This window comes from Diachasma alloeum, unplaced genomic scaffold (genome assembly GCF_001412515.2).
Source record: "Diachasma alloeum isolate Michigan unplaced genomic scaffold, Dall2.0 Dall_scaffold_78908, whole genome shotgun sequence".
In the NCBI taxonomy this organism is placed as follows: Eukaryota; Metazoa; Arthropoda; class Insecta; order Hymenoptera; family Braconidae; genus Diachasma; species Diachasma alloeum.
In genome coordinates this window covers 1015842-1032184 of record NW_021683643.1, presented here as the reverse complement: position 1 = coordinate 1032184, position 16343 = coordinate 1015842, and the positions used below count along the sequence as shown (strand labels likewise).

The 16343-nt window shown below is 34.5% G+C and overlaps 1 protein-coding gene across 3 annotated transcripts in view; it reads left to right on the top strand.

Moving 5' to 3' along the window:
* Positions 1–16343, top strand: part of LOC107047717 (potassium/sodium hyperpolarization-activated cyclic nucleotide-gated channel 1) — a 118931-nt gene that overhangs the window by 64420 nt on the left and 38168 nt on the right. For all 3 annotated transcript variants that reach the window (XM_029126724.1, XM_015270520.1, XM_015270521.1), the window contains one exon: positions 13378–13580. In XM_029126724.1, coding sequence (XP_028982557.1) covers positions 13378–13580 — 203 coding nt within the window. The remainder of the gene's footprint in view (positions 1–13377; positions 13581–16343) is intronic.

The following is a 16343-nucleotide window of genomic DNA, read 5'->3' as shown; positions in this document are numbered from 1 at the left end:
AGTCATTTCAACAAAATGTTTGTTGAAAGTTGATGGTTATTCCGATTATATGAAATTATTTATTTCATTATTTATTTATCTCTGTACTTCGACACAGAGTAAACATAAACACGGTAAACTGTTAGGCTGAATCACAGTTTGTTAACTACTTTCGCAGGAAATATATGTAGAACATATGTAAACTGTTAAGATTAAGTTTAGGATGATGGGTGGGTGTGTGTTCGTGTTTTTGTTATAAACTTGTTTATGAACTTTTGAACTTCATACAATATACAGTGTATACTGATATCTCAAGGGGAAATGGGAAAGGCACAAAATGTAAAAACCCGAGAGGGTATACATACTGAAATAAATAATTAAATAAATAAATATTTATTTATCTCGTATACCTGCCCTGCAGGGAGATCCTATGGCAGGGAAATTATATGAAATAAATGAATAGATGGAACAAATGAATAAATATTTTCTTGAAGCAATTCAATAAAAAAATTTCTGCACCAAGAAAATTTATTTCTTGTGATTTGTGATTTTCAGAAAATCGTAAAAAGAAAAATACATATCCGTAAATATATGCATGAAAAAATTCAATAGAAAACCTAGCGAATTCGCTAAAAAATTCTATAGGAATTTTATGGGTTTGCTACAGGATTTCTCTTGGAATTCTATTGAAAAATTCTAATTGTTTTTTGCGCTGATTCTATTGCATATTTGATAGGAAAAAGTCAACATATTTTGAATTTTTGTTCGAATTTTTCTTTTGAAATTTTTTCTCTTATAATTATTGGGCACAATCTTCCCATATTTTTTTCCGCTGGATTTTGTTTTGTTTTTCATTACAGAATCCGAGTGGAAAAAACTTCGAAAATTGACGCTCAATCATTCTTATAGAAAAAATCTCAAGAGAAAAACTCAAACAGAAATTCGAAATCTATTGACATTTTCGTATCGAATATCCAATAGAATCAGCGTGAAAAACAAATAGAATTTTTCAATAGGAGTCCAATAGAATTGTCTAGCGAATTCGTTACGTTGTCAAATGAATTTTTTTATACGTGTGGCTAAAAGGTCTTCGTCAATTCCGATTGCAGACGGAACATTGACTATTTTCGCCCCACAGGATAATAAAAAATCTCAAACCAAGTGCCCTCCTTTCTCTCACATAAAAGTTTCCGCCTTCATGAAATTCACGGTGAGACTCTTCCAGTCAAGAATTACTCCGCTTTCAGCAAAAAATTACTCCAACAAGCTCGGCATAATGGGAGGCACAAGGAGCGGCTAAAATGACAAGAGTGAAGAAAATAGTAACACCGGTGTCAGCTAGTGCCTGCTGTGCAGCAACACCATAAGAGGGTGTTGGCAAGAGCTATTACCACAGGCTCTGGCCGAAGAACAGTAAACATGGAGTTTCCGCCATTCCCAAGTGTACCAACTCTCCCCCTTTGTCTCCATTCTCTCATCCTGTCTGGCCTCCTCACACCGTCGTTCCTATTTCTTTGTCATTTTTATGCAAGTTAACCCACATAACTGCAACTTCTGGTGCTAAATTCACACTGCGGCTCGTGTGAAAGCCCCAACGATTGGATTAATGTAATCATGATGCAGTAGCAGCGGTCAGCAACTCAACACAGAATAAAATTTCTTCAATTATGCACGGACAAAAATGGATAATGATAATCATATATAATATTTTACAACGATACGGGGATAAATTTATCATGAAAATTGCCCAGATGATGTGGATAGAAATTAATGAAGAAAGTGTACGAATGAATCATAGAAACATAGAGAACTAAAAATTTTGAATTTCAGGGACACAGCAAAAACGAATGTCTGAATTTGACACATATTTTGTAGACACTTTTCAGACACTGTAAAATGTCTGAATAAAGTGAAAATTTGTCTGAATTTCAGACGAATCGGTGACATCTTAATTTATATTTGAAAGTCATACAAATTTTCATTTTATTCAGACGTTTTTTAGTGTTTGAAAAATGTCTTCAAGAGATGTGTGAAATTCAGACATTAGTTTTTGCTGTGGTGTCAGTGATTTTCAGGAATCTATCACTAAAGTTTGATGATAGATTCCTAAAAAAGCCTGAAAGTCGCTGACATTACTCTGAAAATTAATGATGATTTCCGTGAAAACTAGTGACATGTCCCTGAAAATGAACTTTTTTTTCTCTGTGAATGTAATGGAATTTCCTCTTTGTTGTCGTCAGGTAACATTTAACCTTATTCTATTTTTCAATAACTAATTTATTAATATTCAATATTGTGTATTTGTACAATTAACATTCGTGATCTCGAATTAATCCACGGACGAAAAAATTTAATAGAAAAACTTATCGAATTCGTTAGAAAATTCTATTGAACTGTTCTATTAATTTGTGGCCGATTCTATTGAAATGTTCAATAGAAAATATTCAGTAAAAAAAGTCAATAGAATTCAATTTTTCTTTATAACTTATTCTACTGAGATATTTTCTATAGAATTTCCTCGGCTCAAATCTTCCAAGTTTTTTCGTTTGATTTTCTTAATGAGAAGAAAAGAAAAATAGAATGAAAAAATCTTAGAAAATTTGAGTCGAGCAAATTCTATAGAAAATATATGAAAAGAATAAGTTATATAGAAAAATATAATTCTGTTGACTTTTTCTATTGAATGTTTTCTATTGGACATGTCAATAGAATCAACCAAAAACTAATAGAAAGTTTAATAGAAATTTAATAGAATTTTCTAACGAATTCAATAGGTTTTTCTATTAAATTTTTTCGTGTGTGTATATGAATACGAGTAAAAAATTCAGGGGAATACATTCTTCAATTTCCAATTCATTGGAAATTCACGACAATTTGACACTGAATATTCACGTAATGATTGAAAAATTAAGCACGGTGAGAAAACAAATTTGCGTCTTTATTTCTATCATGAAATTCATGGTTAGTCTTACTTTAATTTTAGTCTTGCTTTAAGATAAAGTATTATTTTTTTGGCTGGATTCTTCCAACTCGATAAATTGAATGATCAATTGAATCCCCCGGTGTCAGAAATTTGAGAACAAATGTCGTTATTATCTGCGCACGATAGGGCAATATTTACTTCACATGTAATACGTTGACATAGCACTTCTAATACTCAGGTGAAGCCACCGGGTAAACCCGCCAAAGTCAAATATTATGCCTCCCATAATATGACTCAACTGCACTCCCGTAATTCCAACAAAAAATAAAACAAATGAAACGAAATAGTAGATACTGAGCATAAAGTTACAATTTCAACAGCCTCGTTACAACTCAACTACCTTATGGGTTTTTAATCCAAGTATAAAGGTAAACGGTGGAACAATATAAACTGTTGAGCAAGGATAAGGGATGATAAAGAAAATTTTATGGGCTGTGTTCGTAAAAGAAGATTAATTAATTACTTAAGATGAAGACACTGTGGCGATAATTCTGGAGATTAACAGAAAAATATTTCACTTCATCTTTTCTGAGAGCTTTCTTTGTCTCCTCATCTCCCGGTGCATTAATCACATTACCCAGGCGAACGGAAATTACGCGTCCGGAGACAATCACCGAAGATTGTTCCCGTCATTTCTCATTCTCTATTTGTTTCACGAGTGTGTTTAGGGACTCGCCTCGCGGCGGTCCATTTTTTTCATGTTGAAATCGACATTCAGACGATAAATGCTAGAAAATTCTAGAATATTATGAAATGTTGTTGAAACACTTGGAGCAAACTCTCACATCAATCGAGAAGTTTTTATAAATTTATATCAATTTTCAGGGTGTTTCAAAATGTTGTGGGATATTCTAAAAAGAATAATCGAAGCTTGGAAAAATAGAGAGCTTTCTAGATGATTTGATAAACTTTGAATGAAGAAAGGTGAACTTTCTACAATTTTCTAGACCTTCGAATAATTTGCATTAAGAATTAAAATAGAAATAAAAGTGAAATATCCTAATATAACACATCATGATGAAAGAGAAATAAGCCATTTCTCAGTAATAAAGATTTCAATAATAATTAATAATAATTGTTTAGATAATTGTTGGTATTAATGTTAATTGGTGTTAATAATTGTGATCGATCATTCATATTGCAGGGGCAGCTAGATTTCTAAACCTCATTATGAAAATTAAGTATTAAATTCTCAATAGATTGACAATTCCGGAAAATAATGGCCTGAATTTTCGCCATTTTCCATCATTTTCATTGTCATTGTCATTGTTGTTAGGATTTCCGTGAATATTCGAAGAAATTACCTGATTTTTCAGTAACAAAATGGAGATAAATTTAATGTAAATTTACCGTTGTTAAAAATTTCAAGTTTTTTTACTTGAAACTTCTACAGTAATTTCTCAACAGTATAGTATTCTCTCCCATGGTCATGGTAATTGTTACTATTTCATTCTCTCCGTGTAAACCGCGTAGTGCAGCTAGTTAGAATTTTTTTCAATACCTGGGAAATATTATAAACATCCATGAAAACCATTTGGACAATCGTAGGAAAAACTTGTTTTCTAGCGATATCCCTTAAGGGGAGACGGAACCCTACATTAAATCTTTGTCTACATTAAATCTTAGAACTGTGTTTTCTCCTACAATTATTAATTTCTATCTATGAAATTACTTTATCGACTCGATTATCGCATTGTTGAGTGACTGAAGTAGTTTAATGAATAAAAAATAATAATTGCAGGAGAAAACATAATTCTAAAGATTCATATAAACGCAGGGGTTCCGTTTCCCCTTAAGAGAAGATTGACTCGCCCTCCTTGTTTTTTTTTATGTTCTCACAATTCACTGAGATGTGATGTCTGCACGGAGAGAAATTTGTCATAAAAATTATTCTACCGTTCTATAAAAGTGTATCATGAGTCGTCGTTTCCTCATTTCTATCCCGAAATTTCGTAAAAATTAATATATGATGATCAAATTTTATTCCAAGTCAGAGAAATTTTATCCTGACGCATAATAAATTTTACCCTTCCAGTCCAATAATTTTTATGTAGATAACAACGAAAATTCTAGAGCGGTTGGTAAATTTTACCCTACCGGTACAGTAATGTTTACTCTACCGGCACGATAATTTATATTTTTATCAGTATAAAATTTCTCTAACGTGGAATAAAATCTGATCATCATATATTGCGTTTTACTAAATTTCGGGATAGAAACGAGGAAACGATGACTCATGATACACTTTTATAGAACGGTAGGATAATTTTTATCAAAAATTTCTCTCCGTGTGGTTTGAATGCTCCTATAAACCAAAAATTTACAACTCTCACATGTGAATTCGTCTCCGTTATTCCCAGGACCAAACCCCAAAAAATCATCTCCACTGGGTAGTCATGCACACTCGATTTCCCTCAGCGTTATCAGTCCCCACGGGCGTATAAATTCACCCCAACCCGAAGAGTCCCGAGCCATCTGGCGATAAGGAAATATCGAAGATACATGCAAATTAACTGCAACCCTGATTTACATGAAATGTTTCATTGGAACTAGCCAGGGCCCACTTGATTCATTGCAGTTTGCAATTCAGATTCACAACAGAACGACCAGGGTCACGTTCGCTTACACTCAGTCTCTTTCTTTTTTATCGCATCTCAAAACAGCGGAAAGTCTCAAGACTGATATTTCTCAATTCGAGTGGTACGTGTACCCCACTTGAAATCAATCCCTCGTCGTCCTCTCCAATTAGTCACTGAACAATCGAGCGATTCAGTCGCTAAGACCTGAGCAAGGTCGAGTGAGGGGAAGGGCATTTGAAAGGTTGTGTGCGCACGGCGGAAGAATAATTCACAAAAGAAGATTATCGGTTTTTCCAATTGAGAGTATTATTCTGAATCCAAAACTTGATATTTCGAGGACGTTATAGCCATTTTCAGGAGAACGATGTTATGTTTGATTTAGGGGGAAGATGATAATGAAATTTCTAAATTTTTAAGCAATAGGGAACGGAAATTCCTCGACTTTCTTGAATTTTCCTTATTTTTGTCGATTCTTGCAGAATAATGAATTGAAATAGTCCACTTGAAGAATCAATTTTTCAACAGAGATAGCTCTATGCATAAATTACAATTACCGTTAAATTATTAAGTAGTCAATTCGTTAGTATCACTCTTAAATTTTAGTTATTAATGTAATTCAGTTGGGAAGACTGGCGATTACTTGGATAATCGGAAATCCCTTATGAAAACTTTACGATTATTTACTCAATAGAAATATTGACAGTACCATATTATTAAATATTTAATTCACCATCAATTGGAAATTTAGATTACCAATTATTTTACTATTTTTTAATTTCGATTAGTATGTTTAAACCTTAATCAATGTAAGTCGGAAATTCTTTTAATTTTCATGGAAGATATTATAGTAAGTAAATCTCATGAGAGTGACATTCAATCGAATTTGGGAAAAAAATGGTTATAAAATTTCAAGTTTTAAGTAGAGTTCACGGAAATTCATGAGTTTTCAGGGGGAGTGAGATGGAAATTTTACAACTTGATTGAATTTTCAATGGAACATGAATATTCAGCAACAAAATGACATGAATTTCAATTTTTCCCTGAATTTTCCTGACTTTTCTGAATTTTCACAGAATAATTCAGTAACAAAGTGGTAAAGCGGTTTAAGTCGACTTATCTCCCCGTTGAGTTTTTGACGAATATTTTGGAATCTATGGGAGATACCGAAATTTTCGTAATTACATTTGTTGTAGCTCTCAGTTGACTCTACAAAAAAGGTTATAACAAAAATTTTACTATCTCCCTTACATTCCGAGATATTCATTGAAAACTGGTCAATAGCCAAAATTGACTTATACTGTTTTACCACTTCGCTACTGAATTGAACTGAAAAATCACATATTTCATTGATTTCCAGACCATTTGAACAGAAAATCAATGGAATATGTGATTTTTCAATGACAAGATTTCCTAAAATTTCAGTGATACTTGAACACGATAAAAATTTACAGAATTTGGCACGGAAAATTCAGACAAAAATTTTTAACAGTGTATGATTAATGAATTTGCCATTATCCACCAATATGAGACTATACTTTGCTAACATTTTCCACCAAGTTTCAACGTCACAGACTAGAAAAATTCTCATGCAAAACTCATTGTTCGCACATCAAGACTAATTATCGTGACGTAGGAGTAATATTTTCCCGCGTAACAGGGTAACAAGACGGTTATTGAGAAGTTGAAGTTGTCTAGTCAAAGCTAGTGTGTTTTTCAGGGAGTCTGAGCCAACTACAGAGAGCTCCCATCCGTAGATTTATACCTTCACAATACCGAATGACAAAGGAATCACTGAGGACTCGAGAAGTGGGCGTATATGCAAAGCATACTCCTGACATTTTCCATCCTATTCCTCCAATTTTGTGTACTTCTCTGTGAGAGGGAAATTGAGACGCATAAACGAGGGGAGGGGGGCCAACGAGAAGGGGACAAGTTGAATAATGTTGAATGGAAAGAAAAAAAATGAAAATGAAGCAGTTGGAGGAGTGGGACTGGCGCGTATAGCCCAGTGGAAGAGGACAGGGTTGAATCAGACATATAATTCGCCTTCCCGTTCCCACGATGAGAGTTTTTTCGTCCGTGCGATATTACTCCAAGATCTGTAGCAACTGTCGCGACGCGAAAAAAAAAGTTTAGGTCATAAATTCCGGAAGACGTTAAACTCCATCGTGAGGTGGACCGTATTTTTTTATTAATCTCATTATATTTGTGATGGTTACTTTTATTTTTGGTGTGACGATGACATTAGTGGTCTGATGTGGTTAGCTGACCACAGATTTAAAAAAAATTTTGACTCAAATTCCCGGCCATTTCAGGAAATTTCATTATTGAAAATTCACACTTTGATGAGAAAATCACTGGAAACTAGAAATTTCAGTTGAAGTATTCCATGAGAGTCAATAAAAATTCACGTAAATAGATTTGTGAATGTTTTACTAGTTAAAACTCAAGTTATTTTTTAGCGTGCGGGAAGGGTGCATTCATTAATAATAAATAATCTCCTGTTTGGAATGAATAAATTATTTCTTTCAGATAATTTAAACATTTTCATTGAACTAAATACACACATTTATCAATTTTCAACAAAAATACTTTTTTTTTTTTTTTTTTTATGCTTATTTTATATCGCTTCGAGTCTGATGAGACTATATGGCGATTGATCAAGACTTTAAAAATGGTTAGATCTCACCATTCTACCCGGCCAGGAATCGAACCTGGAACCTATCCGTTGTGAGGCAACGGCCTTAACCACTACGCCAGGCCACCGGGCACAACAAAAATACTGTTGTAGTGAATAGAAAAACGTCGAATAAAGAGTTTTACCCGCCTGAAATGCGATAGAAATTCAAATATCGAAAAATTCCACGGGATCAGTACCAAATTAATTGAATCGATTAACACGTATTACTCAAAGCCCTCCATTACGTTAATTTGGATCGAATTAAGCTTAAACAACATGAAATAATATTTGGTCAAACGTTGTAATCACTGGCATTTAACCGATAAGCACATCATTTACCGAGGTATTGCCTCCGCCCACAGAACTATGACATCATAATGAACTTCCCTGTACAACTGAGGGAAAATTACATCCAGCAAAGAACAAACTTTTATTCTTTTGACGTTAAATTGAATTGAGCTTGCACGGAGGGTAAATAGTTTTCATTTCCAGGAACATGGCACTGATTTGTGAGAATCTGTCACCCATTTGTGGTGATACTGGACACTAACTACAATAACCCTAAAAAATAGCAAAATTTTTGTCAGAACCTTTTTGGAGCGCTCAAATCGCTGTACAAAAAAGTTCATTGCAACAATTTCGTTATCTACTCAGGTTCGGAGATATTCAGAGATATTGTTTCAACGCTTTCTAACAGTAGCGTACTGTTAGAAAATTTTTGAAATTCCATGGAAGATATTATAGTAAATCGGATTTAGGGAAAAGATGATTATGAAATTTCAAGTTTTAAGTAGAATTCACGGAAATTCACGAGTTTTCAGTGGGAGTGAGATGGAAACTTCACAAATTGATTGAATTTTCAGTGGAACATAAATATTCAGAAACAAAGTAACATGAATTTTCAATTTTTGCCTGAATTTTCCTAATGTTTCTGAATTTTCACAGAATAATTGAACTGAAAAATCAAGTATTTTATCGATTTCCAGATCATTTGAGCAGAAAATCAATGGAATATTTAGTTTTTTTTGTGTCCAAGTTCTACTAAATTCCTAAAATTTCAATGGAACTTGGACACAATAAAAATTTCTGGAATTTAGGACATTGCCAGACAACTTTGCACAGTTACAAATTGAAGCAATAACAGTCATGGGGGCGAGACTTTGCAAAACGCCTACAACCCTGCTGAGGTAGTGAGGAGAAGAAAGGTAACAGATTATATTCCTGAGTGAAAAGAATCACTGAGGCGTGATTAGGGCTATAGTATATCGAGTTGAATCCCAAGACAAGGGTAAAGGGTAGATAAAATAAAAGCCAGAGAATCTCAAGGCTGAGGGAGCCAGTGGGCCGGAAGGGTGAGTTCGATTCTCCACTGGCCTTCACACATTTTTTTTTCACCTCTCATTTCTCGTTACGTCCTCTTATTTAAAAGGCTCGACGAAGTGTAACGATAGGAGGGAAAAAAGTTTAGATATAAAAAGGGGAATGAAAAAAATTGTGCGGTCTATGGGCCACATACCATCGGTTTCTCATACCCAGGGGTCGCTTGCTTGGGTTCTTGAGCGTTAAATTGAACTATAAAACTACGCGTGGTGAGCGATGATAATGGACACAATTTATTATTGAATAGTCTATATTTTTTTGTGAAAGCTACTGAAACTTTAGTTTAACTCGCTGGGAAGTGTTTTTTTTGTCAAGATGTTTGACATTTTTTCTTCAAATCACATTTAGGTGGAGAATTTTTGGCTGATATTGTCAGTAAATTTCTTAGGAATATTTATTATGTGATAGTTTCACTGAAATTTCAGGGAGTTTTGCCATTAAAAATCTAATTTGATGAGAAAATCAATAAAAACTGTCCATTTGCAGTTTGATTATTCCATGAAAAATTAATTATTAATTATTTCGTAAAAAAATTAATAGAAATCAGGGTAAGTCAGGTAAATTTAGTCTTAGCTTTTTAATTGGTTGGGGGTTGACATTGAATTAACAGAAGATTGACATTATATTCGATCTAGATGGAAAAAAATGAAAAAATTTAAGATTTTACTGAAAACTCAATAAAACTTCCCATTGTTACAGTAGAAATACGAAAATTTCTCAACTCACATGAAGTTTCAATCAAAACTTGAGTACCAAATAACGTAAAATTTTCAATTAATTAAAAATTCAAGAATATATTCACCTAATTTTCCCGATTTCAATTAATTTGCACGGAACAATTGAACTGAAATTTACGTTCTCCCCTGATTTTCTCATACAATATTTAATTTTCAATGGAAAAATTATATTGTGATGTTCCAGAAGTTTTAACTAAAAATTCTGAATTCTCCTCTCAGTACATGTGACGACTGTCTTGTCTCGTGAATTTTAATCGTTATCGTTACCTAAACACCAACAAATCTGGATTATCATTAACCCCTCAATAACCTTCACATCTCACGCTCAAAGTGCTACGAATTACTCTACAGTCTTCCGACATCCCCTCGAAAATCCTCGACTATTAGTTAAATATTAACGAATGAAGATTTGGTGAGACCGAATAGACCCTAACTTCCAACCAAAATCCATTTGTTAACAATTACTAATCCGTTCTATCAGTGTGGATATCACAAATTTCGTTCAATGTGATGTACGGAAAGCTCAATTTAAACATCGGCTTCACTCCAACATTCATTACAACATTCAATTCATTCCTCAATGTAATCATCTTCTAGGTACGAATTTTTTATCAATTCATGAAAGTAGAAAATTTCTCGACTGGAGATTATATTAGGTTTAAAAAAATATAACTTTTCCATTTTTGCGGTGAATGTGTCTCAAGGAGAAATAATTGATATTCACCGTCAGCTCTTATTTATTTGAAATTGCTTCAAGCATATAATACTTGTTCCAAGAAAGAAACATCTCAGTAAAAATAATTTTTTCTGTAAGTGTACTGTAAATAACCCGCCACACCTCCATTCACCTCATAATCTCTGACGCGCTGTACATCCAGTACCTCGTCCGCGGCAGGCCACCACTAAATCGGATATTTTACGTATACACGTGCTCAATAAGCACGTACGTACATAACCCAGAGGACTCTTGACTCGTGCCACTTCCTTCTGCCTCGTCCCGGGCATTTCTCGCTTTCCTCCACCTCATGAACCCCCGCATTGTCTGGCCGATGAAGGAGGGCAAACAAGCGAGTGGTGGTGGGACGGTGAGAGAACATATTCCAGTCCCGTACTCCTGGAAAATGTCCTGCACGTGATATCGCAAAACGTCCCTTTTCTTTTTTCCGTGTCGCTCCCTTCGCCTCACTCTCCGCTGATCCCACAGTGACCCACTCTGGGCTTCTACTAAGCCTGGGTGGTATTATTAAAATCCAACTAAACCGGAGTACGTGAGGATCGCATTATCTGTCCGATGCTGATAATTATTGTGTGAATGTTTCCTATGGATTTTTAGCAACTCATTTTACTGAGATTTGGAATGAATAGTAATTGCGAATTCCGCAAAAGTAAATTATTTTTAAGAATGTCCAACATCTTTAAAATATCTTTTTAAAATATTTTTTCTTCTCGCTAATATTCTTTTCAGGGTTGGCAATTAACCTTTATTGAAACTTCAAAAGTATGGAACTCATTCTTCATTAGAATCGTGAAAAAACATTTTTAAAATGTGCAATTATTGGGAAGTTTTTGCAGAATGGATGTTTCATGAATTTTTGGGGCTGCGAATCGTAACAAAATCCCACGTGTTTAGACTTTTATCGCAAGTGGATTCCACACTGTTAGAATTTTTTTTTCGAATACCAATGGAAAGTTCGAATTCCTCGAAATTTTAATATTTTGTAACGCTCCCCAACTAATTTGATTTTTTTTTCTCGTTGAAATGCATTTCAACATTTGCATAATTAAGTCTTTATTGAAACTCCAAAAGTGTAGAATTCATTCTTTATATTGAAAACTTTAGAGAAAATCTTAAAAATGGGAAAAATTGAGAAGTTTTTGAAAAATGAATTTCCGGTCCTATAAATCATTAAAAAATGCTGTATCCTTAGAATTTTATCAGAAATTGATTCTACACTGTTGGACATTTTTCAAAATTTTGAATTTGCAATGTTGTCGATTTGAATTGAATTTACGATCGAATTGTTCATGGAATTTCTTATTCATCTTGGAAATTCAATGAAAAGAAGTTTCGAAAGTTTGTTCCAACGATTCTTACAGTTTTTTATCACAAGAAGAGAATGTTTAAAAAACAGATTTTTTTCTAACATAATTTGAATGTTGCTAATTATCTCTAAATAAAAGGAATTGAATAATGAGAATTCAGATTAAATTTAAATTATTCGAAATCATTTTTTTCAATTCTCCCAATATATCTATATCTAGCTCAAGAGATTACTTTTATACACGGAGAGAAATTCTCTAGAAAAATTCTAGAGCCACGTGAGCAGCACGTGAATTTTTCCCGTTCTCATATGAACTTTTCATCGAAATCCCCGAAAATGTTGTGAGAAATCCCTAGAAATATTGCCGTAGCAACACCAGAATTTTTCGTAATCGGTGGATTGGGATTGTTTTCAGTACCAGCACTAGAATTTTTCTAAAGAATTTCTCTCAGTGTACTACTACCTCATTTTTTCTTCTACACTGTTAAAAAAAAAATTTCATGGACAGTTGACTACCTATTTTCAGAACAGTAACACTGAATGCGATTTAGGGGAAAAAAGATCATGAAATTTCAGTAAAATTCCGGAATTTTAAGCGGCATAAAGACGAGAATTCCTTAAATTATTGCAATTTTCAATCTAATATGAACATTCATTGTCAAATTACATTGAACTTTCAGTGAAATCTGAAATTTCCTGATTTTCTGAAAATTCAGGAATATATTTACCCGAATTTTCTGGTGTTCTATTCATTATCAGGGAAAAATGGAATGGAAATTTACAGTTCCGTTTGATTTTCCCACGAAATTCTGAATTTTCAATGACAACATTTCCTGAAATTTCGTGTTCACTTGAACACGACCAAAATTTCCGGAATTTGGCACGGAAAATTCAGACGAAAATATTTAACAGTGTATTCTACAAAAAAAAATCATCCTCAAGCCAATACACTTCTCCCAAAGTGGTTTAATCAATAATGCCTTGGAATATTTTTCAGGTGGATCGTGCGGAGAACGAGGAGGCCCAGGGCGGAGGTCTGGCGCAATCCAGTTACCCTGGTGCGTCAAGTTCGAGGATGGGTCCTGGGCTGGACTCTGGCAGCAGTGCACCATCCTCAGTACCACACTCATTGGCGACATCGCACGACGACGAGGACAACGAGGACGACGAGAGTAGCAGTCGTCGAGCCGGGGGAACCAGGTCAGGCACCTCGACACTTATCACAGAGCCCTGCAGTGCAAAGCCAGATAGACAGCACCCACCCACCACCCCACCCCCTGCGACCGCCCCCAGTCTATTCCTCAAAGTGTCTGGAATTGTTTGAAGGCAGCAACTGCATTCAGGAGTCGTTCCTCACAGGTCTCACGTTGCACTTTCTCCCCGGGTGCTATTTCACTCGTATTTATTCCTCTCGCCAGAACAAAACACCATCATCTTTTGAACCAGCATTGTGCAGGGGTAAATCAATTCATCCGGAAGTCAGCTCCACTCTCTCATTGAGAACGCTCATTGTTGTGTTCTCTTCATTCCACTCGTTAATTCCATTCTATTTTTCGATCTCCTCATTGTCTCATTACCCAGGTGAATAAATTTCCCTTTGGGCCATGCAAATACAGAAATACTGGGGTGTCCCCTGGGTGTTGTCAAGCAATGTGCCAAATACACAGAGAAAGGTGCCTGGATTGATCACATCATACACTCCACATGCGAGGAGTAGAAACATGTTTTTAACAAGGAGAAAAAAAACTTGTTTTTCGGGATCTCCATTCTAAAATTAAATAAACGAAAAGTCATAAAATCTAGTGACTGTCGGTAATTTCCAGTGATAAAACCCTAAATTACGTCACTGATAATTAGGGTCGTTCTAGTCAGTGGCCAGTATCGGGAATAATTGGTGATAGATTTCTGAAAGTTAAAACTTTTTTTCTGTGTCACGTAATTCTAGTGGAAATATTTGAATTTGAGGGGAGACTACTATGAGTTTTAAAAGTCGCGGACGATTGGAATGAGATTTCTCATATATTGAAAATTGATTATATATGTCTAAAAATGAATAATTAGTCCAAAAAATTAATTGTTTGTTTATTTGCCACGCACACGCTTAAAATGTTGAAAATAGTCAAGGGCCTCCAATTTTTGAGCTACAGAGTTTTTTTTTTAAATTGTTGAACATATGTGTACAATAACAATTACGAATTCGTTTTTTGGAATTCAACTCCTACACAGCTAATTTCTTTTTTTTTAATAAAAAATTGCAGAATTAATGTAAAATAGCCTAAAAAATGTTTCTGAAAGAATCGAGAATATATTTTAAATATTTTAAGGATTATTTTTTGCTTATTTTACATGAATGGCGCAAATTTTTATATTAAACAAAACGAAATTAGCTTCGGAAATTAGGAGTCGAATTTCAAAAAACTAATTCGTAATTGTTATTGTACACATTTTTTCAAAAATTTTAAACTAGAAACTTCACTAGCTCTAAAATTACAGGCCCCTTAACTATTTTCAATATTTTAATAAACAATTAGTTTTGCTGCACTGATTATTCGTTTTTAGACATATATAATCGATCTTCAATGCATGAGAAATCTCACTCCAATCACCGGCGACTTTTAAAACTCACAGTAGTCTCCCCAAAATGAATTATTTATTTTATACAATTACAAAACATTTATCGAAATAAATATAGCAATAAATAAGTCTATTTATTGCTATCGAAAATATTGTGAAATAGATAAAATAAGTTCTATTCGATTCAAAGACGTTATTTCTCTGGGTCTGAGCCCTCAAAGATGTTTCAATTGAAATAAATTTAGATATTTACAAAGAATTTGAATTTCGCTCATTCAATTTTTATCCTTTGAATTTAGAGCGTTCATTTTGCACTATTTAACTTTTTTTTCAACATCCTTGCTCATTTTGACCTGTCGATTTTCTCCGCTCAAACAAGACCTGTTTGAGAGCATGTTATCTCTCCTCTCAGTGCAGTTCCATCTGTTCAGGTGGCTCGAAAAACGTGCTTTGACAGATATCCCTGAGGGCAACACCCAGCATGACCTGAGTCTCGCTCAAACCAAGCGCTGACTCGAACTGCTCCAGGCGAGTCTCACTCGACACCTCCCCCTTTTCTTTCTGTTACGATGCAATCAACGAGGACTTGAGGGTATTACCAATTCTGCAACTTGAAGTGATAAAAATTCTGGTGTAAATCCACTGGCAAATTGATGATCAGTATCTTATCTTGAATCAGGGACTCTGAGTGGAAAAATGTCACCAGTTTTGCGGATGGAGCGCAGTAAAGCTCCAGGTTATTCCATAAAAATAAAGTGCCCCATTGACCTGTCTTGTAACGTTGGATGAACTGCAGAACGCAGATAATTCTCTCAACAATTCAGTGGTGAAGTGGTAAAACGTATAGAGTAAGTTCGTTACATGTTGTACAATGTAGGAAGAAAATTGGAATTTCGTGAAAATTCTCACTTATAATACCAAGAGAGCTCCAAAATTATTGGGTATTTCCCGAAAGTTCGTTGCAGACAAACAAAAGAGTCAAGGCAGGATGTGGATTATGGGATAGTCGGAAAAATGAGGAAACGGTACTAATTTGTTGTCGAATCGCGACGTTTCGCTTGTAATTCAAAGTTCCTTAGGCTCTAGACATCGCTAGTACTTTGTGCCGTCGATTTAACACAATTAAATCGATGGCACAACAACCCAAAAAAGATTTGGGTGGATACAAATACCTTTAATAATAATAATTGATATCTGATAATAAATTATAATAATTATACAACTGAAAAATCAATTTTATGGCACGCCGTGCAATAAGTCGAGTTTATCGCGAAGCGCAGCGTGCGATAAACTCGACTTCTGCACGATGTGGCATAAAATAGTATAGACCACTCGGGCATAAACTTCGTTTTCAACGAATGTGAATACAGACCTCGCCTTCGGCTCGGC